The 26,312-nt window shown below is 50.6% G+C and overlaps 1 protein-coding gene across 2 annotated transcripts in view; it reads left to right on the top strand.

The window, feature by feature from the left end:
- LOC119510135 (phospholysine phosphohistidine inorganic pyrophosphate phosphatase) overlaps positions 1 to 26,312 on the top strand; it is a 137,948-nt gene that overhangs the window by 35,866 nt on the left and 75,770 nt on the right. The window contains exon 6 of one of the 2 annotated variants that reach the window (XM_037804266.1): positions 15,638 to 15,729. In XM_037804266.1, the coding sequence (XP_037660194.1) occupies positions 15,638 to 15,729 (92 nt within the window). Of the gene's footprint in view, positions 1 to 15,637; positions 15,808 to 26,312 lie in introns of both variants that reach the window. The other variant, XM_037804267.1, reaches the window with a different exon arrangement.

Raw genomic sequence — 26,312 nt, 5'->3', positions numbered from 1 at the left:
GAAGATGCTCACACCCTCGGGACGGCCTGTGGAAACTGGGGGTGAGGCTGGCAGGTGTTGCCACGGGGGGGCTGGGCATGCATCATGGACTTGGCCCTGTCGTTTTCAGGTGTGGACAGTCTGTACTTCTCGTGCAGGGGCCTGGGTGGGAAGTGGACATCCGCCTGGGGGGCCTCTGAGCCCCTCAGCACCCCATCATTTCCATTGGAGGGTCTCTGAGCCTCTCCCCCAGCCCAGCTAGATGCATCATCCTTGAGTGTCAGTTCAGGGCTGGGGACCAGGCCGACTGGGCGTGGTGTGAGTTTCGAGACCCTGGGGAGTGAGGGTAAGGTGGCAGAGCTCCGCCACGGTGCTCCTGCAGCCATGTGCAACTTTGAAGAAGATGCGGCTTGAGGTAGAAGCATCACACCACAGCCGCAGGTCTGAGACTGTTGGTAGTTGCAGAGAATTTTAGCTCTGAAGTTGTCCTTGGTGATGTGAAGTTGCCTTTAACTCATAACTTAATTTTTCCTAAGACGTTTTGTACCGTAGAGACTCTTTTGGTAGATCTGAAGTATTTTTATCTGATGATGAAGTAATTCATGTTCATTAAAGGAGAGAAGAAAAATTCAGAAAAGTACAAGAAGAAAATAAGAATCATCCATCATTCCACCAACCTAAAATAACACAATCTCATGCTTAACTTTCCCAGTGCTTCTTCTGTGTCTAAATATATTTTTAACACAAAATTGGGAGGATCCTCTTATTGGCTATTTGAAACCATTCCTTTTTTTTCTCAATGGTCTATTGGGAACAGTTTCCTTTGTGCTCAAGTATTCCTTACAAAGTAGTTTTCATGGCCCCATGGTATTCTACCATAAGGTCTACCGTGATGCCTTAGGCATTCCCCTGTTGTTGGACACTTAGGTTGCTTCTACTTTCCCCCCGGACATAACGCTGATGAACACTCTTGTATATATATCCTTTCTGACATGTCTGATCATTGCTTAGAAATCCTAGAGGTGTGGTTGTCGGCTGTGATACACATTGCTTATTTATATTTCAGAAAGCTTGTGTGCTTTGCCTTCCCCCCAGCTGCCTATAGGATGGCTCATTCCCCCACAGCCTCACCAACCCCAGGATTTCTCACTTTTTAAAAAGTGGGGGGCTTCAGGTCTTGCTGTCTTGGTACTGTTCCTTATGAGTGTGTAGACCATGGGGGAAGTTACTTAGCTACAAGATATCTCCAGGTTTCGGAGGGAGCTTGAGTTTCTTTTGATCTTGGAGGCTGGAGTTCTGGGGCTCAGCTGGTGGAAGATGCCCTCCCAAGGCCTTTCTGTGTATGTGTGACTGGGTGGGTGCGTGGGAGCTTCTCAGGCTGAAATGTGCAGACTGAGCCCCCTCCGCCCTCCCCACCCAGCCTGCCTTCACTTCTCCTGGCAGCGCCCCAGGGAAGCTAAAACAGTTTGCAGAAACGTGGGCTTTCTTGGGAAGCCCTTTGCACTGGAAGTTTATTTTCCAAAATGTCACCACTTGTTAGAATAGGTTCGTTTCCCGGCGCCCAGGATGACCAAGAGGAAACCAGGACAGGCAGACCTATATTTAAGAAAGATGAATGAATGTGCAACAAAGCCTTCTAAATGATGGTGGGGGCTCCTTCCAGCCCTCTGGGTCCCTGGGTTCTGTGGAAATCCGACCTTTCAGTTTTGCATCCCTGACTCCCATCTTAACCATACTGCAGTGGGAAAGCAAGGGAAACCAGGGCCTGACAGGTAGAGGTATTTTATTTCCCCCGACAGTGCACCTCTTGACCTCTATCTTCTTGCCAATGATTTTTTAAATCCTAAATGATTTGGCAATAATTGCTCCTCCTTGTGTGATTATTGCCCTTCACTGATAGTGAATCTGTGCAGTCCCCAGGGTCCAAAGCACATTTTGGTTTGCGGAGCCCACAAGCTGGCCCAGACAGGCATCGCTGCTCCAGGCAGCTGCATGTCTTGCCGGCTCCGAGCGTCCCCAGAATCCCCAGTGTCCAGGCTCCCCCAGCATCCCAGGCTCCCCCAGCCTCCCCGGCTCCCCCAGCATCCCCAGCTCCCTGCATTCCCCAGTTCCCCCAGCATCTCTAGCTCCCAGCATCCCTATCCTCCCCCCCCAGCGTCCCCCAGCATCCCCGGCTTCCTCAGCATTCCCAGCTCCCAGTATCCCTGCCCTGCAGCATCCCCAGCTCCCCCAACACCCCCAGCTCCCCCAGCATCCCCAGCTTCCAGCTTCCCTGGCTTCCCCAGCATCCTTGGCTCCTCAGCAACCCCACCCATTCCTGTTTCTATCTCCTGCACAGCTTCTTGGGCCACGTAACAAATCTCCTAGGCCAGGAAGTCCTGGGAGTCTGTATTCTGAGGGGGAAGAATTTTTGCTGCTGCTGCTGCTGTGTGTGTGTGTGTGTGTGTGTGTGTGTGTGAAATTTTATTTTCCCCAAGGGCACAGGAGATACCAGGCATGACATGTAATTGGAAGACCCATTACATTTCCAAAGAATTTTCTAGCAAGATGGTCCCTGGAGCCTCTGGCAGGAATGAGCAGGATCCTGAGTGAGCAATCCTGTAAGTGTCCAGAAGTTGGCTGATGGTTTCAGGACAAGCCCTTGAGAAGAGCAAAGGGAAGTCGCGTCTAATACCTGGGGTTTACGCCGGCACAGCTGCCTGTGTCCAGGCCACCTATTCGCTCCTCTCGCCCGCTCCTCCAGGTGAGCTGGGGGTGGCCCAGGTAACACTGGCATTGCAGACACCGTCAGAACCACCTGTCAGTGCAGCTGACTCAGGTGCTGTTGCCACTTTAGGAAGCACATGTTGGCACTAGCTGTATTTTCTTTGGTGGTTTTATGATTTCCAAAGAGCTGCATTGTAGTTTGATAGGCAAAATAATAAACTCGTTTGGATTTGGCAGTGTTTCCCCATCATCAGTCATTCTAGAAAAAAAGAAATCCCAATTTTTACCATATCACTGTACTTGCCATCGGCATTATTATTTAATGTTTCTTTAAATAAATTCACTCTTTTACTTAAATGTATTTTAAAAGGAACTTTTGATCCCTACTATAAATAGAAAACCAGTCATTCACTAACTATAAATAGATAACTCTAAAAATAAATGCAAAACTGTTGCATTAAAAAAAAGTATATCCTTGTTCTCCCCTGAATCAAATAGGTTATTGCCACCATGCATTGCACATTTTGGGAAGCATAAGATTAAGGGGAGGAAAGAGCAGAAAAAAGTGAATGAGAGTATGAGGGACAGAACATTCACTAGCAAGAAATGCACCTGTATTTCAGATGCCCCGTGTGTCCTGCGGTGGGTGTGTGGCTACTTGCAGGGTTTACAGCATTGGATTGGCCCTTGCAAGCTGCTGGTGCCAGCATCCCCCCTGTAGCTTCTCTGGCAGCAGCTCCTGGGGCCTCTGCTTAAATGTGATTAAGTGATGGGGTCTGCACCCCACAGGCAGCCCGGCTCATGGTTGGAACGGGATGATTGTTAGAAAAGCCTCCTGTTTAGCAGAAGCTACGTCCCTGGCTTCTGGGGCCACATCAGCTCTGGCTTTGTCCTTTTCTGCAAGCTCCTCTTGACTCCTTCCATTATTTGAAGGCTTTTATGGGAAATGTCTCCAAGGCTGATTGCTGCAGGTTTATCAGCCTGAGCCTTCTGGAATTCATTGTGTGACTGGTCCTGGTGTGTGGCAGGCAGATGTTGTAGCACACATACTGCATCTTCTGCTGGGAATGCTCCCACCCCTTCCCTTACCCATCAAACCTGGTTGACCCCCTCACCCTCAGCTCAGACCTCGCCTCCTCCAGGAAGCCTTCCCTGACCACCCACCACCACCACCACCAGGCCAGGCCTGCCAGCCTCCTGTACTTTTCCTCCCTGTTCCTTATCACAGGTCCCAAGTAGTGTTTGTGAAATAATCTGATTGAAGTTCATCTTCTGTATTCAACTGTCAGCTCCTGGAGGGTGGAGCCCATGACTGTTTGGCTCACCCACTGTCCCCACTGCCTGGCCCACAGAGTGCTTGACACAAAGTGCCCAGTAACTCAAGACCTTGTACTCATTGTGAAGTCTGGGACCTTCTCCAGTGCAGTTAGGTTAGGAATTCTTTTAACAAAACTCCTAATTATTCCTATTTTTAAAAACATATATGGATAACTGAAGTCCAAGCACTGTACTGAAAGATAGCCAACCTCTATGATTTCATTTAAATACCACCACACCAGTTATACCCATTTTACAGGTTGAAGTAGAGGCTCAGAGCTAATGACTTGTCCAAGAGCACACAGCAAGCGGCAGAGCTGGGACTCAAGCCCGGTTGCTGTGGCTCAGTCTAAGACTTGAGTTCAGTTTGTCTGTTTTGCTGGACACAGGACCAGCCCCCCACTCTGCTGCTCCCACCGAGACAGAGAGCAGGTCCCATCTGGACGCCAGTCCTCAAAGGTAGAGTCCAAACTGATGGTACTATGATTGGAAAGACTCCCCATGGCCATCATTGTGGTTTTTCAGGATTTGGGCTTGTGCACTCAACTCAGTGGTTAGCCCTGCCTAGCATCTTGATTCCAGAGAGGCCAGCTGTGGAGCAGCTGTCAATTTCAAAGTGGCTGTCCCTGTAAAGATCAGGATATTCACCTTGTCATGGACATCTGGTTTCTCAGGTCTGCGGGGCCTCCGACCAAGGAAATTCCATATTGATCTTGAGAGCAGATCTGTATCATTTGAAAAGTCTAAGGTGTTAGACTTCTCTTCTACCAGCAGACATTTTTTGGAGCTGTACATATTTTGGCGCTTTTAGTCAGATTTTTGTGGTTGGGGAATGAAGGGAGGCTGCCTTTTTTTTTTCTTTTAAAAATACACTTCTAAACAATAATATTTGGTAAATAATGATACAGATTGATATGGCAAAAGAGAACCCATGGATGACTAAAGCTTAGGAAATACTGACGTGGACTACGCTGTCTCCACCCCTTCCCCCCATTTTTTGGTGAACAGTCAATGGTCTTGTTGTTTGGCCCCAGAAGTGTCTCCAGACACAGCCCCCTCGGTCTTTATCACTGCTGTGCCTTGATTCAGAGGCTGATCCTCTTACTGGTCATTTCTTGGTCATCAACTAAGTCCCAGTTTTCAGCACAGAGTCCCTTCCCTCAGGGAGCTCATGCATTCCTGGAGGATGGAGATGAGGGGACAGACACCGTGACACATCGTGACACACGCAGTGCAGGGGCTACCCACAGAGAGCTTTGGGGGAGGCATAGACCCGGGCCTGGGGGATTGAGAGAAGGTGGGGGTCACCTGAGCTGAGCCTGAGAGGACTGGGGGAGTTCGTCAGCAGAAGAGAGCGTCAGCAGGCAGACAGGCCCACCATGTGCTTACCGTTTCTAGTGCTCTTCATTCCCTTGGGTAGATCCAGAGATCTGTGTGGGATCATTTTCCTTTTGCCTGAAGGACTTCCTCTTCCGATTTGCTAATGCTGCTGGAATGCAAAACACCAGAAATGGATTGGCTTTTATAGGGGGTTTATTTGGTTACACAGTTACAGTCTTAAGGCATCAACAATCGGGTACCTTCACTGAATGATGGCCAATGGTGTCCAGAAAACCTCTGTTAGCTGGGAAGGCACGTGGCTGGCATCTGCTCCAAGTTCTGGTTTCAAAAGGTCTTTCTCCCAGGATGTTCCTCTCAAGGCTGCAGCAGCTCCTTCTGTCTGATCTTCTTATATACAACACAAGTGATTTAATTAAGAGCCACCCTGAATGGGCAGGGTCCATATTTCCATGGAAATTATCTAATCAGACGTTTCACTCACAGTTGGGTGGGTCACATCTCCATGGAAACACTCAATCAGAGGATTCCAACCTAATCAGCACTAATACATCTGGCCCTACAAGATTGCATCAAAGAACATAGTGTTTTGGGGGATTAAAAAATACCCAAACTGGCACACTTCCTTTGACGATTCTCATAAGGCATTTCTGCTGGTGATGAAATCTTTCAGCTTTTGTATGTCCGACAAGGTCTTTGTTTCACTTTTGTATATATATATATACATATTTTATTGAGATTGTTCATATACCGTACAACTATCCAAAGATCCAAAGTGTACAATCAATTACCCATGGTACCGTCATACAGCTGTGCATCCATCACCACAATTAATTTTTTTTTTCAATTTTTAGAACATTTTCATTACTCCAGAAAAGAAATAAAGACATAAAAAAAGAAACTCAAATCCTCCCATACCTCTAACCAACCCCCTCCATTATTGATTCATAGTTTTGGTATAGTACATTTGTTAGTGTTAATGAAAGAATGTTAAAATACTACTAACTGTAGTATGTAGTTTGCAATAGGTATATATTTTTTTCCTATATGCCTCTCTATTATTAACTTATAGTTATAGTGTCATACATTTGTTCTAGTTCGTGAGAGAGATTTCTAATATTTGTACAGTTAATCACAGACATTGTCCACCACAAGTTTCACTGTTTTATACATTCCCGTCTTTTAACCTCCAACTTTCCTTCTGGCGACATACTTGACTCTGAGCTTACCCTTTCCACCACCTTCACACACCTTTCAGCACTGTTACTTATTCTCACAACATGCTACCATCACCTCTGTCCATTTCCAAACATTTAAGTTCACCCTAGTTGAACATTCTGCTTATAATAAGCCACTGCTCCCCATTCTTTAGCCTCATTCTATATCCTGGTAGCTTATATCTCATGTTTGTGAGTTATTATAATTCGTTCATATCAGTGAGACCCTGCAATATTTGTCTTTATGTGTCTGTCTTATTTCACTCAATATAGTGCCCTTGAGGTTTCTTCATCAACCTGTTTTTTTTAAGATGGTTTTGTTCACACACCATACATTCCATCCTAAGTAAACAATCGTTGGTTCCCTGTATAGTCACGTATTTATGTATTCATCACCATTGTCGCTATCTATATAAGGACATCTCCATTTCTTCCACAAAGAAAGAGGAAGAGTCAAAGAAGGCAGAGAGACAAAAGAAAAAGAAAAGAGAGAGAGAGAGAAAAAAAAAATGACAGCTGGAAAGCAACAAGGGGAAAGATAGCATTAACCTAAAGTAGAATATGGAGTCAGACAACATCACCAATGCCAGGAGTCCCATACCCTTCCCCTGTCCCCACTCCCCCCCCCCCCCCGCCATATGAATTTAGTTTTGGTATATTGCCTTTGTTAATTATAGTCTTTAGTTTGCATTGATTGTATTTCCCCCCAATCCCACCCTACTTTTAACATCTTGCAATGTTGACATTCATTTGTTTTACCTCATGTAAAAACATAATTTGTACCTTTTATTACAATTGCTGAGCACCCTAGGTTTCCCTGAGTTATACAGTCCCAGTCTTTATCTTTTGTCTTTTGTTCTGGTGTCCCACATGGTCCTAACCTTCTTCTTTCAACCATACTCACAGTCGTCTTTGTTCAGTGTACTTACGTTGCTGTGCTACTATCTCATTGTACAAATCTCTCACTCCTGTCTTTTCCTTTCTGTCTTCAGTGCTTCCTTTAGTGTTTCCTGTAGAGCAGGTATCTTGTTCACAAACTCTGTCATTGTCTGTTTGAGAATATTTTAAGCTTTCCCTCATATTTGAAGGACAGTTTTGCCAGATATAGGATTCTTGGTTGTTGGTTTTTCTCTTTCAGTATCTTAAATATATCACCCCACTTCCTTCTTGCCTCCATGGTTTCTATTGAGAAATCCACACATAGTCTTATCAAGCTTCCTTTGTATGTGATGGACCACTTTTCTCTTGTTGCTTTCAGGATTCTCTCTTTATCTTTGACGTTTGATAATCTGATTATTAAGTGTCTTGGCATAGGCCAATTCAGATCTATTCTGTTTGGAGTACGCTGCGCTTCTTGGATCCATAATTTTATGTCTTTCATGAGAGATGGGAAATTTTCATTGATTATTTCCTCTATTATTGTTTCTGCCCCTTTTCCCTTCTCTTCTCCTTCTGGGACACCAATGACATGTACATTCCTGCTTTTTGTTTTGTCCTTAAGTTCCTGGAGATGTTGCTTGTATTTTTCCTTCTTTTCTCTATCTGTTCTTTTGTGTGTAGGATTTCAGGTCCCTTGTTCTCCAGTTACTGAGTGTTTTCTTCTGCCTCTTGAGATCTGCTGTTGTATGTTTCCATTGTGTCTTTCATCTCTTGTGCTGTTCCTTTCATTTCCATAGATTCTGCCAGTTGGCTTTTTGAACTTTCAATTTCTACCTTATGTACGCCCGGTGCTTTCATTATACATTTCATCTCTTTTGCTATGTGTTCCCTAAACTGTTTGAATTGATTTAGTATTAGTTGTATAATTCCTGTTTCTCAGTTGAAGTGTAAGTTTGTTTCTTTGACTGGGCCATAACTGTTTTTCTTAGTGTAGGTTTTAGTTTTCTGTTGTCTAGGCATGGTGGCTTTGGTTACCCCAAACAGGTTTTCCCAGACCAAAACGGGCTGTAGTCCCAGAAGGAAGAAATATTCAGTATCCGGTTTCCCTGAGGGTATCTTAGAAAATTGGTACACCCTGTGAGGCCTCAGGTCATTGTGCTTTTCTGCCCAGCAGGTGCCGCCTGTTGGCCTGTCACTCCAGACTGGTGTAAGGAAGTGTGGCCCGTGGCTGTTTTCCCCCAGGCTCTGGGGTCTGGTTCTGAGTGGAAGGCGGGTGGTAGAGCTGGGCTCCACCTCTTTCTGCTTAGGGAAGATAACCCCCTAGGGAGAAGTCATTAGCATTTCAATAGACTCTGCCTGTGCTATCCCCACCCTTATCTGGGTCAGAGTACTGGGAACTGAAAACGGCTGAGGCTTTCTCCATTGAGCCAAAACAGGGACAAAAAGCCTCCTTCAGGGCTAGTCCGCAGCCACCCTCCGGCTCTCCAAGGTCAGTTGTCACCCAAAGCCTCTGTCTGCTTGTTGGGGATTTGTAGCTTGTATCAAGCAGTTCATGCTTGTTAATTAAAACCCCAGTTGGAGCTCAGCTGAGCTGTATTCGCTTGCTTGGAGAGAGCTGCTCTCTAGCACCACAAGGCTTTGCAGCTCAGGCCATGGGGGGAGGGGGCTCCCGGCTTGGATCCTCAGTTTTTACTTACAGATTTTATGCTGCAATCTTGGGCATTCCTCCCGATTCATGTTGGTGTATGATGAGTGGACGGTCATGTTTGTCCCCCCGCAGTTATTCTAGATTATTTACTAGTTGTTCCTGGTTGTTTATTAGTTGTTCCAGGGGGACTAACTAGCTTCCACTCCTCTCTGTGCCGCCATCTTAGAGCCTCCCCCTTCACTTTTTTTAATGCAGTTTTATTGAAATATATTCACATACCATACAGTCATCCAGAGTGTACAACAGTTGTTCACAGTATCATCATATAGTTGTGTATTCATCACCACGGTCACTTTTTGAACATTTTCATTACTCCTAAAAATAAAAATAAGTATAAAAATAAAAGTGAAAAGAATATCCAAAACATCCCATGCCCCCTTCCCCCTATTATGCATTTACTTTTTGTCCTCATTTTTCTACTCATTCATCCATACACTGGGTAAAGGAAGTGTGAGCCATAAGGTTTTCACAATCACACAGTCACACCATATAAGCTATATATATATATATATTGAAGTTCACAAAACATAGCATTTTAGGGGACATAATACATCCAAACTGGCACATATTCCTATTACTTATAGTCCTAGTATGCAATAGGTAGATTTTTCCCATATACCTTTCTGTTATCAACTCTGTACTAATGTCATACCTTAGAAGTATATCATGAAAGCACTTCTCTGTATTTGTAGTGCTGTTCTGTGGTATAGATGCCTTTAAACAACCCCTTTCAATCCTATTCTGCAGTACAGCTCTGATACTTACATCCCATTAACAATCATTGCCCCTATCTATTCCCATACCTTTGAATTCACCCTCATTAACATAACTGTGCATATTAGATTATCATTCTCCCCTCCACTAGCTTCTGTCTACCACTAGGTCCCCAATATTCGACTTTATAAAACACTGATTTTTCATTGTTCAGGGAGTTCACAGAAGTGGTAACACACAGTATCTCTCCTTTTGTGTCTGACTTATTTCCTTCAGCATTATGACTTCAGAGTTCATCCATGTTGCCACATGTTTCAGGACCTTGTTCCTACTTACTGCTGCATAATACTCCAGCATATGTGTATACCACATTTTTTTATCCTCTCGTCTGTTGAAGGACACTTGGATTATTTCCATCTCTTGGCAGTTGTGAGCAGTGCTGCTATGAACATTGCTGTACAAACATCTGTTCGTGTCACTGCTTTCAAATCTTCTGGGTATATACCGAGGAGTGGAATTACCAGATCGTAGGGTAATTCGATACGTGGTTTTCTGAGAAATCACCAAACTGTCTTCCACAGTGGCTGTACCATTATACATTCCCACCTGCAGTGAATAAGAGTTCCAGTTTCTCTACATCCTCCTCAGCATTTAATTTTTCCTGTTTGTTTAATTGCAGCTATTCTTACTGGTATGGAATTGTGGTTTTGGTTTGCATCTCCCTAATAGCTAGTGAAGATGAACAGTTTTTCATGTGTTTTTTTAGCCATTTGTATTTCCTCTTTGGAAAAATACCTTTTCATTCCCTTACTAATACTCTTCAATTCTGTGCCCTTCTCCAGACCTCTCTCTCCTTTCTTTTTTTCTCAGCTGGTAGAGCTCCCTTTAATATTTCTTTTAGGGCAGGTCTCTTGTTAACAAATTCTCTCAGCATTTGTGAAAATTTTAAACTTTCCCTCAATTTTGAAGGATAGCTTTGCTAGATACAGAATTCTTGGCTGGAAGTTTTTCTCTTTCAAAATGTTATATATGTCATACCACTGTCTTCTCGCCTCCATGGTGCCTGCTGAGTAGGCATTGCTTATTCTTATGTTGTTTCCAGTGTATGTGGTTGTTCCGCTTTGCAAATGCTTCCATTATGCAAAATACCAGAAATGGATTGGCTTTCATAAGGGGGATTTATTTGGTTATAAATTTACAGTCCTAAAGCCATAAAAGTGTCCATACTAAGGCATCAAGAAGAGGATACCTTCACCGAAGAACGGCTGATGGCGTCTGGAACACCTCTGTCAGCTGGGAAGGCACGTGGTTGATGTCTGCTGTTCCTTTGCTCCCAGGTTGCATTTCAAAAACGGATTTTCCAAAATGTCTTGGGTCTCCCTTAGCTTCTCTGGGGCAAACTCTGGGCTTCATCTCTTTGCTTAGCATCTCGAAACGTCCTTCTGTCTGCATCCCCCAGCATCTCCAAGCGTCAGCAAGTGTGTGGGTCTGTGTTGACTCTTAGTTTCTCTCTTAAATACTCCAGTGAACTAATCAAGCCCTACCCTGAATGGGTAAGGGCCACACCTCCATGGAAATAATTTAATTAGAATTTGCACCCTAATCAACAGACTAATAAATCTGCCCCCACAAGATTGCATTAAAATACATGGCTTTTGGGGCCCATAATATATCCATACTGGCAATGGTGAACTGCTTTTCTCTTGCTGCTTTCAGAACTTTCTCCTTCTCTTCAGTATATGTCTTGAAGTAGGTTTATTTGGATTTATTCTATTTGGAGTTCATTGGTCATCTTTGATTTGCATATTTATGTCATGTAGAAGGGTTCGAAAGTTTTCCCCAACTATGTCTTAAAACGCTCTTCCTAGCCCTTTACTGTTCTCTTCACCTGGGACACCAGTGATTCTTATATGTTTTTGCTTCATGTTGTCCATCATTACTCTGAGCTTCATTTCAAATTTTTTGATTTTTTTTTTACCATTTATTCCTTTGTGCATTCACATTTGATTGTTCTGTCTTCTAGTTCACCTATTATTTCTTCTGCCTCTTCAAATCTGCTGTTGTGTCTCTCTAGTGTATTTTGAATTTGATCCACAGTGTACACTGATTGGTTCCCCACCAGGTCTGGACTCTGCCCAGCACACAGAAGTTCAGGGAAGACCAGCTTGAGAGCGCCACATGCTGGTAGGATAGGGAAACTGCATTCCAGCAAGCTGTAGCTCTGCAAAATTATATATAAATGCTCAAATAATCCTGCATTTTATTTCCATAAGATCTGCTATTCTTTTATTTACTAAATTCTTCTTTATGCTCTTCTAGAGTCTTCTTGATATCCTTTATGTCTTTCGCAGTCTCATTGAAGTTGGAAATTTGTTCATACGTCTTTAATTAATTGCTCTAAATATTGCTTCTCTTCTGAGTTTTTAATTTGTTCGTTTGACTTGTCCATATCATCTGGATTCTTCAAGTGCTTTGTGATTTTCTGTTGGCTTCAGGCCATTTGCTTGTCTTGATAAGGTTGTTTTGTAAAATGCAGGATTATTTGAGCATTTATATATAATTTTGCAGAGCTATAGCTTGCTGGAATGCAGTTTCCCTATCCTACCAGTATGTGGTGCTCTCAAGCTGGTCTTCCCTGAACTTCTGTGTGCTGGGCAGAGTACAGACCTGGTGGAGAACCAATCAGTGTACCGGTTCCCTGTGTGCGTGGGGACTGCCTGCCCTGGGGCTGCAATGTGGCCCTGAGCCGTTAGGCAGGGAGTTCACTCAAGGGTGGAACCTGCCCTGCTCCCTGCCTGCCTGTGCCCACAAGCCTCTGGGGTGTGGAAGGGGCTCCTGATGCCTCTGTATGGCACCCTCTCCTATCCGTGCTACTTGCTGGTGCACTCTCCGGACTTCCGAGGGGGGAGAGCAAGCACTGCCTCCCATGTTCCCTCAAGGGAGCTCCCGGCTGCATGGCTGTGGAGGATCTTCTCAGCTAACTGCCAAGGTGGGTGCACAGGAGTGGAGAGCCACTGCTCACTCCGTTGCCTTGTGACTGTCTCGCTGCTATCAGCCCTGAGAGGTGGTCCCAGCCAAAAAAAAACACCCTGTCCCTCCAGTCGCCATCTCACGTTTTTGTCCATGTCCCCTCCACGTACTGTAGGGGGACCTTCTATGGCCAGTCGCACCCTGAAACCATGGTCCCGGGCATCCTCTGGCCCCTCTCTATTTCTTTCATGGAGGAGAAGCCCGTCTTGCCTCACCTACTCTGCCATCTTCTTGGAAGTCCTCTCACTTTTGTTTGTAAAGATATTTTTGCTGGGTATGGAATTCTAGATTGGCAGTTTTCATTCAGTACTTAAAGGTGGTGCTCCATGTCTTCTCTCTTGCATTATTTCCAGTGAGAAATATGATGTCTTATCTTTGTTCTTCCGGATGTAACATGTCTTTTTTTCCCCCTCTGGCTCTTTTCTTTTTATCACTGGTTTTGAACAATTTGATTTTGATGTGCCTTGGTGTCATCTTTTTTGTGTTTCCTGTTTGGTGTTCACTGGGCTTTGAATATGTGGACTTATAGTTTTTGTTGAGTTTGGAAATTTTTTAGCCATTATTTCTTCAAATATTGTTTCTGTCTCCTTCTTACTTGCCTTTCTTTCAGGAACTCCAATTACACATATAAAAGCCCCCTTGAAGTTGTGCCATAGCTCACTGATGCTCTATTCAATTTTCAAATATTTTTTCTCCATTTCGAATACTTTTATTGCTATGTATTCAAATTCATTAATCTTTTATTTTGCAGGGCCTAATACACCATTAATCTCATCTGCTGTATTTTTCATCTCAGACATTTTCATCTCTAGAATCTTGATTTGGGTTGTCTTCTTTTATCTTCCATTTTTCTATTTAACTTTTGGAGCATGTGGGATACAGTTAAAATGACTGATTTTAGTGTCCTTGGCTGCTAATTCTAGCCTCTGTGTCAATTTTGGGTCAGTTTCAGTGATTTTTCTCATTATGTGTGGTATTTTCTTCTTTGCATGCCTGATCATTTTTTATTGGAGGCCAGACATTGTGCATTTTATCTTTTTGGGTGCTGAATATTTTTGTGTTCCTATAAATATTTTTGAGCTTTGTTCTGGGATGCAGTTAAGTTGCATGGAAATGGTTTGACCATTCCAGACATTTCTTTCAAGATTTGGGCGGTAGCACCACAGCTGGGTTTAGTCTAGAGCTAATTATCCTTTCTACTGAGGCAAGACCCTTCTGAGAACTCTGCCCACTGGCCTGTGAACTATGAGCACCTCCTGTCTGACCGGTGGGGACAGGCCCTGTTCCAGCCCTGTGTGAGTGCCAGCTGCTGTTTTCTCGGCCTTGGTTAGTTTTCTTTCCCGAGCTTTCTGAGCACTGGAGGCGGCCCCTCTGCACACCTCCTGTCCTCTGAAACTCTGTCTTATCTCTCTGTGGTCTCTCAGCTCCCTCTTCTCAATTCAGGGAGTCTGCCAGGCTCCCTGTTCTGGTTTGCAAATGCTGCCATTATGCAAAACACTAGAAATGGATTGGCTTTTATAAAGGGGGTTTATTTGGTTACAAAGTTACAGTCTTAAGGCCATAAATTGTCCAAGGTAAGGCATCAACAAAGGGTACCTTCACTGGAGAAAGGCTATTGGCGTCCAGTAAACCTATGTTAGCTGGGAAGGCACGTGGCTGGCATCTGCTTGCTCCTTGGATGTGTTTCAAAATGGCGTTCTCCAAAATGTTGCTCTTGGGGTGTTTTGTCCTCTCTTAGCTGCAGCTGCTCTTCAAAATGTCACTCTCAGTTGCTCTGCATCTGGGCCTGTGTGGCTCTTTTTAAAGTACTCCAGTGATCCATTAAAGACCCACTCTGAATGGTGGGGCAACACCTCCATAGAAATCACCCAATGGAAAGTCTTGCCCACAGTTGATTGAATCACATCTCATGCAAACACTGAACCAATAGGTTCCAGCCTGATCAACACTAAATACATCTGCCCCCACAAGATTGCATTAAAGATAATGGCGTTTTGGGGGACATAATGCATCCAGACCAACACACTCCCCTTCCCTGTGCCCTGAAGGCAGAAACTGGGGCAGTGGTAGAGTGTGTTTCTTTCCTGCGCCTCAGAAACCATTGTCCTTCGTTGCTTGCTGTCCAGTGTCTTGAAATCTGTTGTTTTATATATATATATATTTTCTGGTTTTCTGGCTGTGTCAGGCAGGAGAGTATATCCTGGAGTGTAAGCTTTTTGAAATGATATCCAGAGTGCAAGCATTTCCTCTGTGTGTGTGTTTGTATACCATTTTTCTTTTTCTTTCTCCCCCCCCTTTTTTTTTTAACATTGAAGGCAAAACCCTTTAAGCAGGGCTACAAGATTTGCCAGAGACTTAACTTAATTTTCACAGCACCAAAGGTTGGGAAAACAACTCAGATATGTAATATTTACCATCAGGTGAAATTCAACCTCTATTCAAGTAGAGGTGAGACAGCTTTGGCATCTCCACACAGGGTCTTCGTGGCACAAATCACTTTGACGTCTGCTGATTGATTTCAAATTGCACAAATATATACCATTCAGAGTCTTGGCCCATGGGGCCAGCAAGAGATATATTCAGGGTGGGTTGACTTTTAATCAATACGATGACAATATTATCTTGTTTAATTTGTATGATGGTAGTTTTAAACATCGAATCAAGCACTTTATTATGTCAAAAAAGATGAAGTAGCGCAGGAGTAAAATCCTCCTGACGTCACTCCTGAGTGTATTTCATGCCGCGACAGGCCATCATGATCGGAGATGACATTGTGGGCGACATCGGCGGTGCCCAGCGGTGTGGCATCCGAGGCCTGCAGGTGCGGACCGGGAAGTTCAGGTCAGTGTCCGGGTGCATCGCCAGCCCGCCCCCCACCAAGTCCAGGGTAGGCCACGTTTTCTGTTTTTGAGAATAAAGGTAGGTTCTGGGTTTTTTCCCCCAAATATAAGAGCAGTATGTGGGCATTTGCTGTCTTTTATGAAACTGTCTTCTAAGGATGGGTCTGGCCAACCTGTTTTGGAGAGAGTGGTGAGGTAAAGCATCTTTGGGTACAGGGTCAGAGTTTCGCACTGGGATTTGGGGAGGCGTGTTGTTCCAAGGTGAAAAAGCACAGGCTCTGTTGGGGGCAGCTGCCCAGCGGGGAGTCGGGCTGAACCCAGGCTGCGCCCTTGCTCCTGTTCAGTCGTACCCTATGCTGTGCCAGCCGAGCCCCTGTTAGTCATGCTCTCCTTTTCTCTGCCTTCTGCAATCTGGGGCCTTCAGTCTCCATGAGAGACAGAACCTAGAGACGTACATCCTTGGTTGGGGATGCTTGGAGCTGAGGTTTTGTCTCCATAAGAAGGTTGTGTTTTATGTGTGAGTTCAGAAGTCAGTCTGGTCTCAAGCACATCCCCAGTGGGCAGCTGTGGGGTGTCGGGTACTCCCAGACATGTGGAGGTGCCCTTTGGTGACCGCCCTGTGTTAAAATGTCCAGGTCCTGGGTCACTTGGCTGTTGAGAGTGTCTTAGACATTGGAGTGTTGTTTTTCCTCCTTGTAAGTGGTTTTGATTGTGGCCGTTCATGGAAAGTATAGTTTTGTGGGTGCTGGAGGGACTTGTTTAAAATGTGGGTACCCAGTGATATTGCGTTTGTGGGTGTGGGGTGTCAGGTACATCTCAACTGAGCTGTCTGATTCGACAGGTCTGGGACCTGACTCTCAGTTGAGGTCCATCTCTTAGTGAGGGATCCCAGGGACCTGCGGTTTGGGGGTTCACAGGTAGATACAAGGTGAGTGAGGAAGTCATAAAACCCCTGGGGTCCCTGCCAGCCACCTCCTGGTCCCTGAGGCCCCCAGGCACTGTGGGAACATGGAACTTCCTTCTTCCCCAGGATCTAAAAGGAGGGTTTCTTGGCTCTGCTCAGTTGCGTCTGGCCTGGGGAAGCGAGGGGTGTCCACTCACAAAGCCTTGGAGAGTTTCCCGCAGGAGGCCAGCTGGGGCCCCTGCTGCCCCCCCAGAGTTGCCCACAGATCCTGACCCTGGGAAGGGGCTCCACATGCAATAGCAGCCTCGGCACCCTTTGGTTGATGTTTAGCACCTGTTGCTACGCTGCCTGGTGCTGCTGGCGCCCAGGGACACCCGGATGCTGGCCACCACTCTCAGGGGCCCAGCCTGGCACCGGGCACCCGCTCGGTGAGTACCGCCGTCTGGACGAGCACACGACCGGCGCCTCCTCTGAAACATAGTGACAGGGCTCAGGCACAGGTGCGGACTGGGAACTCTGAAGTTGGGGAGAAGGAAGGATGTCCATCCTGATTACATTTGGTCTTGGGTGGGGTCTTTCTGGGGTTCCCAGCCCCAGCCGAGCGCTCGTATAAACTGAGATTGCACCCACCTTGCCTCTGGGGCGCTGGCTCTCTGGAGGGGGTCGCACACAGAAGTCCACATGTGGGCAGGGTGGACGCATAGGAGGCTGTGCCCCACCCTGCACCTGCAGAATTGGCACTTTGCAGAGCCCACTCACCTGCGTGCCATTTTAAAAAGTGTGACCTTGGACCCCCCCACTGTCACACCCCATGACCTGTCTACTGAGGATAAAGCCCATCAGCAGCTGCCCAAGCCCTTCCTGACTGCCTTGTCTGTGTAGCTAAACATAAGGCTGGGGTTTGAGTTTTCTCTTTTTTACAAAAATGGCATTATATTATTTTGTAACCTGCTTTTTGCTCAGACGATGCTCTATGGAATCGTTCAGTGACCATACCTGGACTTCCTTGTGATTTTTAACACCTAATGAGATGCTTCGTATGCGTGCTTGGCCAGGTGTGCTGCTGCTGCTGGAAAGTTCTGTCTAGCTTCCAGGTGCAGCATCACGTGGCTTGGACTGGAGGGGTTGGGGCTTAACCTGTCTTTTCTTTAAAGGTGTTTACAATTTCAGACCTTTGGGTTTGCTGTGAGGATGTGAATCTGCCTCTGTTGGCATGCAGGGTGGCACTCAGGGAAAGTAGAAGAAAGTCACCCAGGTCAGGGGCTGCCTGGACAGGAAAGGAAGTCCAGATTTTGTGTGTATAAAGAAGTGCACGTGTGTTAAAGTTGGTGATTCTCAGGAGCTGTGCCTTCCAGCATGGTAGCCACGAGCCCTGGGTGGCCTCTGAGCACTTTGAAATGCTGCTGGTCCAAATTGAGATGCGCTGTCAGTAAAATGCACACTGATTTCAAAGACCTCGTGGGAGAAAAAGAAAGTAAAAGATCTCACTGATAATTTTTTATATTGATTACGTGTTGAAATATTGCTGTTTGGATTCTATAGGGTTAAATAAAATGTCATTAATGTGAATCCCACCTGTTGATATTGGTTTTTGTTAATGTGAACACTGGAACATCATTATCTGTACTTGGGGCTCGCATGTGTGCTTCCCTGTCATACTTCTGTCAGGTCAGAGGGAGGCTGGCTTGGCCCCACGGGGCCCTCTTCTCCCTTGTTCTCCATGCACAGAGCGTACCCTTGGGGGGCATGGCGCCCTGCAGCTGCCCTAGTGACCCCTGGATGTGGGCCCTGAGACTCACTTGGGACTGAGAGTCCTTGGAGGCCTCAGTAGCTTTCACAGCTGGCTGGCCTGGGGCCGGCAGCAGCTGCCAACCAGGGGGACTGTCCCCCTGTGGGAATGCCCCTTTCAGCCTCCCCCAGCAGCCCCCAGCTCCCCCTGCCCAAGGCCTCCCCGTCCGCCCCTGCAAGCTGCACTGCTAGACAGTCGACATGGCCAAGTCTACACCAGCTGGGAGCCAGGGCTGGGGCTGGTCCAGCGCTTGTTGACCCTGAGTGCCCACCCTGGACACAGGCAAGGCATGTCCACCCTGCCAGTCTGGGTCTCTCCTCCCGTCACCCTCAGCAGCCTCACGGGGGGAGCTTTGGGGCCTGAAGGAGCCAAGGGCCACAGGAGGGGCCCTGGGCCTCAGAGAGGCCTCCATGGCCTTGGACCGTGGCTTTGGTGGGAGATGGCCGAGGGCCGTGTGTGCGTGATCTCGGGAAGCGCTCCCACGTGGCCTCAGGCCATCTCCATGGGGTGAGGCCCAAGGAAGACAGGGAGGCCGAGCATTCGAGGCTGGGGGTCCTCATGGGTCCCCGGCACCAGAAGGGAGGGAAACTGGTGGTGGTTGACTTCGGGCCTCCCAACCTCTGCTGCAGGGAGCCCCTTCAGGCCCACATCCTCCGTCACCCCTGGCGGCCCCCCGACTTCACACCCACCCTGTGGCTGCAGTCAGAAGGCCGGGCCGAGGCGTGCTGGGCCTGTGGGATGGGGACCCTCTCCCTGGCCTCCCCTCGCCCCTTCCTGCTGGCCTCCTCCAGTGGCCCAGAGAGAAGAGGGGGCAGCCTCGGCCTGGGGGAGGCGGGCGGTCCCGGCGGCCCAGAACCTCTGGCTTTTCCCAGGAGGCTGCGGTCAGCCCCGGCAGGCCCGGCCTCCGTCCCACCCTCTTCAGGGCGCCGACCGGCAGCCCCTCCCCTGGCCAGCAGGGGGCGGAAGAGCCTGCTCGGAGCCCTCCTCTCCTCCCGGAGCAGCTGCAGGCCCAGCTGCAGAGTGAGGCTCCAGGGCCTCGGGATCACCTAGAAGGAAGGAAAGGAATTGGCCTTTGGGCACCCACGGGTGCCCTGGAAAGCCCTGGAGTGGTGGGAAGGGGTTTGAGGAAGGGTCCGCAGAGTCTCTTCCCTTGTCTGTGGGCTGGGCCGGTACATTCCAGAAGTCATTCAACAAGCATCAGAGGTGTGCGCTCTGGGCCTGCTCTCGTCTGCTCTTCTCATCCTCAGGACGCCCGCAGAGGGCATCGGGTGACTGTCCCATGAGGAGGAGGAGCCGGCCATGGGGAGGGAATGACCAGGCCGGGCCTTGCAGAGAACCCCAGGGGCAGGGCCTGTGCGAGGGCTCGCCCGGATTTTAGCTCAGTGTACTTCACAGCAGCCTGGGGCAGCCTCTCATCCCCAGTTAGCAGTGTGGAAACAGAAGCACAGAGAGGTGGAGAGACTGCCCCATGGCTACACAGCCAGCCGGTGTCAGCGTCTGGATTCAAGCCTGGCTCTGCCTGACCCCCCAGCCTCGAGTGCTCTCACTCCCTGCCGAGTGACCAGGGCCCACTGGGCTCCCAGCAGGGCCCCCCATGTTCCTGAGCCCCTCCCTCCATGTCTGCACACACAGACAACCCTGTCCCTTGGCCCTGCACGGGATGAGTGTGACTGGAACAGGGGCTGCCTTCCAGGGCTTCTGAGGGCCTGGGCGGGAGGTGACAGGTGGCAGCCCCAGAAGGCATGTCCATGCTGCCTTTGTGGTGAAAGTCAGCCTGACCCCGCGCCTCCTGCGTGGGGGTTCAGGAAACCAGGCAGGCCCAGGCAGCTCCCGCCTGCCGCAGGGTGCCAGAGAAGTAAGGGGACACCGCCCTGAGACTGCAGCCAGAACCGTGGCCTGATCGTCTGCACTGGGCTGGCCGCCTGCCGGAATGTTCTCTAGCCCTGGCGTGTATCTGGGGCACTTGGGCCCGTCAGAGCCTGACTTGCCAGTGGAGCCCCTCTGAGGTCTGGGGTCTCACTCACGTCCTCCCTGGCTGAAGTGCTTCCTGTCATTGTCGCTGCCATCTCCTAGCCCACCAGGAATGATGCATTTGTGACCCATCGACGGGTCTCTGATTTCTGCCTGTTCCTCCGAGAAGCAAAGAAGGGGAGGGAACAGGGTCAGCTTAGGGCCTCCCCCAGGTTTCCCAGACACCCCTCCATGCGTCCTCATTTCTGATGGTCGTGCTGCATTTGGGTTTATCTGTGCTGATTCCCTGTGTCCTGAGTGGGACCCCGTTGTTACCCACGTGCTCTCGGTGCCCTCCCAGCCCTGACACCCTCTTAGGGTTGAGGGTGCCACGGAGCTGACCCCCAGTCCCAGCTTCCTCAGCCCCCACTAGTGAGCTGTGGTCTGCGGCCCTGCCCTGGTAGATGCCCCGGGGACGGGAAGGCCTGGCCCCTGCCCCTGCGCCGGAGCCCCCGTGGGAGTGGGGGTGGGAATGGGGTAGTGTGAACCGTGTGCTGTGGAACGGGTGAGTCCCCGTCATTCTGCCGCTGGCTGACCATTACTTGGAGGTGACACCCTCCTTGGGCCTCAGTGTTCCTGTATCTAGTAGGGATTAGCCCAGCTGGGGGGACGCATGGGGGAGGGTGGCCGCGGCTTCCCAGGCAGCATCTGTCCCTAGCTGTTCCCGTTTTGTCTGTCCAGCCCAGACCCTCTCCCACTGTCCTGGATCCCCGGGCGCCTCATGGGACTCGCTGTCCCCAGGGTGCTGTCCACCCCAGAAAGTCACCGTGGTCATTGCTGCCAAAGGGAGGAGGCCCAAGTCCGTGCTTATGTCCTCTCTCCTCCCTTCTCCTTGCCTCACCTCCCCACCCTAAATACACACCCGGCGCCTGCCCGGGGCCAGGCCCCAATCCCGAGGTGGACGCCGAGTGGTGAGCGCGACAGGCCCCTGCCCCCTGGGGCTGTTCTGTCCAGTTCACAGACAAGCAGACCCGGAGTGGGAGCATTCCAGAAGGTGACGGTCAGGGCCCTCTCCGGACCGCCCCTTCCAACGTCCTTCCCCAGCTCACCCAGCCTTGGCGCGGCCATCCTGGGCAGCTGACCGTCCCCGAGTGGGTGGCCCGTCTCGCCTGCCTGCCTTTGCTCCCCTCCCTCCCTGTGCCTGGACGCCTCTCGCCGCCAGGCGACCTCGGGCTGTCAGTCCTCTGCAGGGCCTGGCTCGTGTCCCTCCCCTCCCTGGGAAGCTCCCGTGGGAAGGAATCCTTCCAGAGGCCTCTGGCCCTGGGCCCCGACTGCCTTCCCCACCCGACTGGCAGCTTCTGGAGGCTGGGGCCGGGCTGCCCTCACCTCAGCGGCCCCTGCCTGGTGTGGTCAGTGGGGCAGCCACGCTGACTGCCGGGCCCATGGGTGAGTGGGGGGCAGTTAGAGTGGGGGTCCAGCTGCCTCCCCTGCACTGCACCTGTGGGCCGGGGGTCAACTTCTGGCCCCCACACTTAGCCCAAGCATTCCCCTGAAGAACCAAAATCTTAATTGTTTCAGTGGCTTCTGACCTTCCAAAGGGCCACAGTTTCATAAGCAGCTTCCACCCACCATGTCTGTGGATTCAAACCTCACGTGCTGCGGGAGAGGCGTCAGAAAAGGTGTGTGAGGAAGGCTCCTTAGGGGGCAACGGGGAAAAGGGCTGCCAGAGGCACCTCGGCCCCTGCAGCTCACCTGGAAAGGGAGCCCTGGGGAGGGGGAGGGCAGGCACCGAGGGTGGGACTGGGAGCCTCAGAGGGGACATCCGTGGCTGATTCTGAAGAGAGAATTGGGACATGAGGTGCAGAGGAAAGGCCCAGGACTGGGTGTGACCAGAAGGTTCCGTTTCCTCAGCTGTGATGTAGCAGAGTGATGGGCACCCTTTGTTCCTGCCAGCTGGTCTCGGTACCCCTCTGCTCCTTGGGTTCCTGTGGGGTCACCCCTCCTCCGCCTCAGCCACCGTCGGGCCACGGGCCTTAGCGTGGGGCTCAGGCTTGGCCGGTCTGGAGCTCGGAGTGATCCTGGCTGCGGTGAAGGCCGTGGGATCGAGCCGGGCCTGTGAGTTGCCCCACGACTCACCAGAACCCCTGTTAAAGTGCCCAGTGAAACACAAGTCTGGAACTACCAGCAGCCTCCTCTGTCACCCCAGGGGACAGCCTGTCTGAGGGAGAAGCCAGCGTGTGGGGAGCAGATCCTAGAAAGGGCTAGAGGGGGAGTCCCAGCACCTGGATCTAGCTCGGCCTGAAGCCAGATGGTCTGCTCAGTTAAGTGGCACCTGTCAATTGACATTTTTCCTAACAGTGCAGCCAGGGAGCACTGTGGATGCCTGAAGTTTGATCCAAACAGTCTCTGAGGTCTCCCAGGTTGGTCAGCCGTCCTGGCTAGTCTACTTTCTGACCTGTCTCTTGGGGAGCCTGCCCAGAGTTCTGCTTTCTTAACACTTGTGGATCTGCAGGGTACAAAGTCCCGTCCTCGTGGCCACCCTGTCCGAGAGGCAGATGGAGACCTCCACAGCAGCCTTCAGCTCACTCGCTTTCTCTGTGCTCTGGAAAGCACTGGAAGGGACCTCATCCAACCTGGGAGGAACGATGCCCACGAAGATGTGTCAAAGCTGTCCTAAAATAGAACAGGCCACCTGGCGGTGGGGGGGCGGGGTGCCTGTCTGTAGGGATGACCCAGAGGCTGGCGGGGAAAGTGAGGAGGGGGCCACATCAGGCAGAGGCAGGGGCTAAAGAAAGCAGAGCCGGACCCATGTGGGGCTGGGTCCCCTCAACAACCCTGCGAGGCTGTCCTGCCTCCCCACATGAAGGATGGGGCATCAGAGCCCAAAGACACCTCCACAGCAATGTCATCTGCTCCCTGTTTGTGGATGTGGAAACTGAGGCCCAGAGAGGACGGGACACTGTTACGTGGTTCTTCTGTCTGGCATCCAGGCCTCTGCCCCACCACCCCCTACTTTTGTAACTGCCTCCCCAGGGTCATGGGCTCCTAACTCCCGAGCTGGAGCTGAGCTGTTAAAAAAGATACCTGAGTATCAGAGGTGATTGTGATTGTGTTTTTGTATCTTGGGTTATCCTCTATTTTATGATGGTGTAACACTTCTCATAAACAGGTTTGTGAATTGGGATTCTTACAAAAGAAACCCTCCCTGGAGATACAGATTTATTAGATAGCTTAAAAACAGAAGCCAACCCCAGCACCCCGAACTCCCTGAATTCCCCAAGCCTAATTGCAGTTCAGACCTGATCCCCAACACCCGACAACCCCATCCTAACACAAGAATGTAAAGCACTGAAAACAGGCCGCCTCACAACGGAAGCTCAGGCCCCCCACACCCGGCTGGCTCTGATATTTCCCATTACTGAGCAAAAGTAGGTCCCGAGGAGCGGGCTGCACCCTCTGAGGGGTTTCACCCAGGAGGGATCGGAGTGGGACTGTGACGTCAGGAGGCTCTCCTGGGCCACGAGACACACACGCCCGTCTGACACCTGCTCCACGGTGGGCCCCTCCCTGAGCTGGGCGGGGTGGTCATCTTGTTTCACCTCACACTCACACCCAGCTCACACAAGCCCCAAACTCACACCCAGAACCCACACACCAGCTTGCACATGCATACCAGGCCCCACACACCAGCTTGCACGCACACACACACCCAAGTCCCACATACTGGCTCACATGCACACACCCACACACTCATGCCCAAGCCCCATACACTAGCTTGCACACACATACACGTACACCCAGGCCCCACACACACTTACACCCAGGCCCCACACACCAGTTTATACACACATGCACATACAGACTCACACCCAGGCCCTACACACCAGCTTATGCACACATTCACACTGAAGCCCCACATACTGGCTCACATGCGTGCGTGCACACACACCAGGTCCCACACACCAGCGTATGCTCACGCACACTCACACCCAAGCCCCACATACCGGCTCACATGTGCACTCACGCGCACACACACACGTCCAGGCCCCACGCACCAACTTGCACACACCCACATTTGGGCCTGAGCACTGGAGCCAAGCTGCCCCAGCATGGAATGGAGGCCCAGGGCTGTTGTTGCGAGACTCGTGGACCGTGGACCATGGGGTGCAGAGGGCAGCGGGTCACGATGTCCTGGGCAATGCGAGGCTCAAGGCGGGCCCGGTTGGAGGGAGCTGGTCTCGGGAATGCAGGCGCGGGGCTCACCGGGCTGCAGGGGCCCAGGCCACCCTGCGCTTTGTTCACAGGTGACCCCGTCCCAGCCTGCATCCCCCTGTGCCATCTGGGGGCCGAGGGTCCAGGGAGGCCTGGTGGCCAGGAGAGGGCTGGGCAGGGGGTCAGCGGTAGCCACTGAGATTCCCAGAGGAAGGCGTCGGGACCAGCCAAGCTGGGTCCCAGGGGAGTGCACCCCCGTTGCCTCTCACTTCCTTCACCACTCGCTGTCCTTTGTCTCTACGTCTTTTCAGATCTTTTATGATCAACTTTCATTTTCCCTTTTCCCTCACCCTTGCTTTCTGCAGGGGCCACTAGAGGGCGCCTGGCTGCCAGGTAGGGGGGCCCTGTCAGTGCATCATGGGGCGCTCACACTCAGCCCCCCACGGCACAGCCTCACACACAGCCCTGCACACGCCCACCCGGGTCCTCACACACAGCCCTGCACATGCCCACCCAGGTCCCCACGGCACAGCCTCACACACAGCCCTGCACACGCCCACCCAGGTCCTCACACACAGCCCTGCACACACACACCCAGGTCCCCACGGCACAGCCTCACACACAGCCCTGCACACGCCCACCCAGGTCCTCACACACAGCCCTGCACATGCCCACCCAGGTCCCCACGGCACAGCCTCACACACAGCCCTGCACACACACACCCAAGTCCCCATGGCACAGCCTCACACACAGCTGTGCACACGCCCACCCAGGTTCCCACAGCACAGCCTCACACACAGCCCTGCACGCACACACCCAAGTCCCCATGGCACAACCTCACACACAGCCCTGTACACACACACCCAGGTCCCCATGGCACAGCCTCACACACAGCCCTGCACACGCACACCCAGGTCCCTACGGCACAGCCTCACACACAGCCCTGCACATGCACACCCAGGTCCTCACACACAGCCTCACATACAGTCCTGCACACACACACCCAGGTCCCCACGGCACAGCCTCACACACAGCCCTGCACACACACACCCAGGTCCCCACGGCGCAGCCTCACACACAGCCCTGCACACGCACACCCAGGTCCCCACGGCACAGCCTCACACACAGCCCTGCACACACACCCAGCTCCCCACAGCACACCCTCACATAGTCCTGCACAAGCTCACCCAGGTCCCACTTGCACACGCTCGTACTCACATCCAGGTCCCTTTATTAACCCTCACTGATACTTATACACGTTTAAGCTAGGTTCCTCACACACACCCAAGTCCCCAAAGTATATACTCATGCACACTCACACCTGGGTCCCCCCACTCACATTCACACAACTCCAGTCCCTGCACTTGGGCCTGCTCACACATGCACAGACGCACACGCCCAGACTGAGGCACGCTGGTGTGTGGGATCCCACCTCCGGGAGCCAGGCCTGTCTCCGCGGCTCTCAGCCTGCCTCTGCCCTCCCCAACCCGCGGGTGCTGTCAGTGTGGCACAGAGGACACCGAGGGGTGGGGGGCCAAGGATTTCATCTCCTGCTCCAGGAAAATCTCTTGACCGGCAGCTGGTGTGGGGAGGACCCCAGGGACAAAAGTAGGTGGCGTGGCCCCACATCACCCTTGTCACCGGTGCCTTTTTGCCTTTTCCGGCTGGCACCTGCTCTGGGAAGAGAAGCCTGTCTCTGTGTTACTCTTGTCCTGGGGGAGGGGACAGG

Source organism: Choloepus didactylus, chromosome 15 (genome assembly GCF_015220235.1).
Source record: "Choloepus didactylus isolate mChoDid1 chromosome 15, mChoDid1.pri, whole genome shotgun sequence".
NCBI lineage: Eukaryota > Metazoa > Chordata > Mammalia > Pilosa > Megalonychidae > Choloepus > Choloepus didactylus.
The sequence above is the reverse complement of the archived record's forward strand: the minus strand, read 5'-3'. Positions and strand labels throughout refer to the sequence as shown.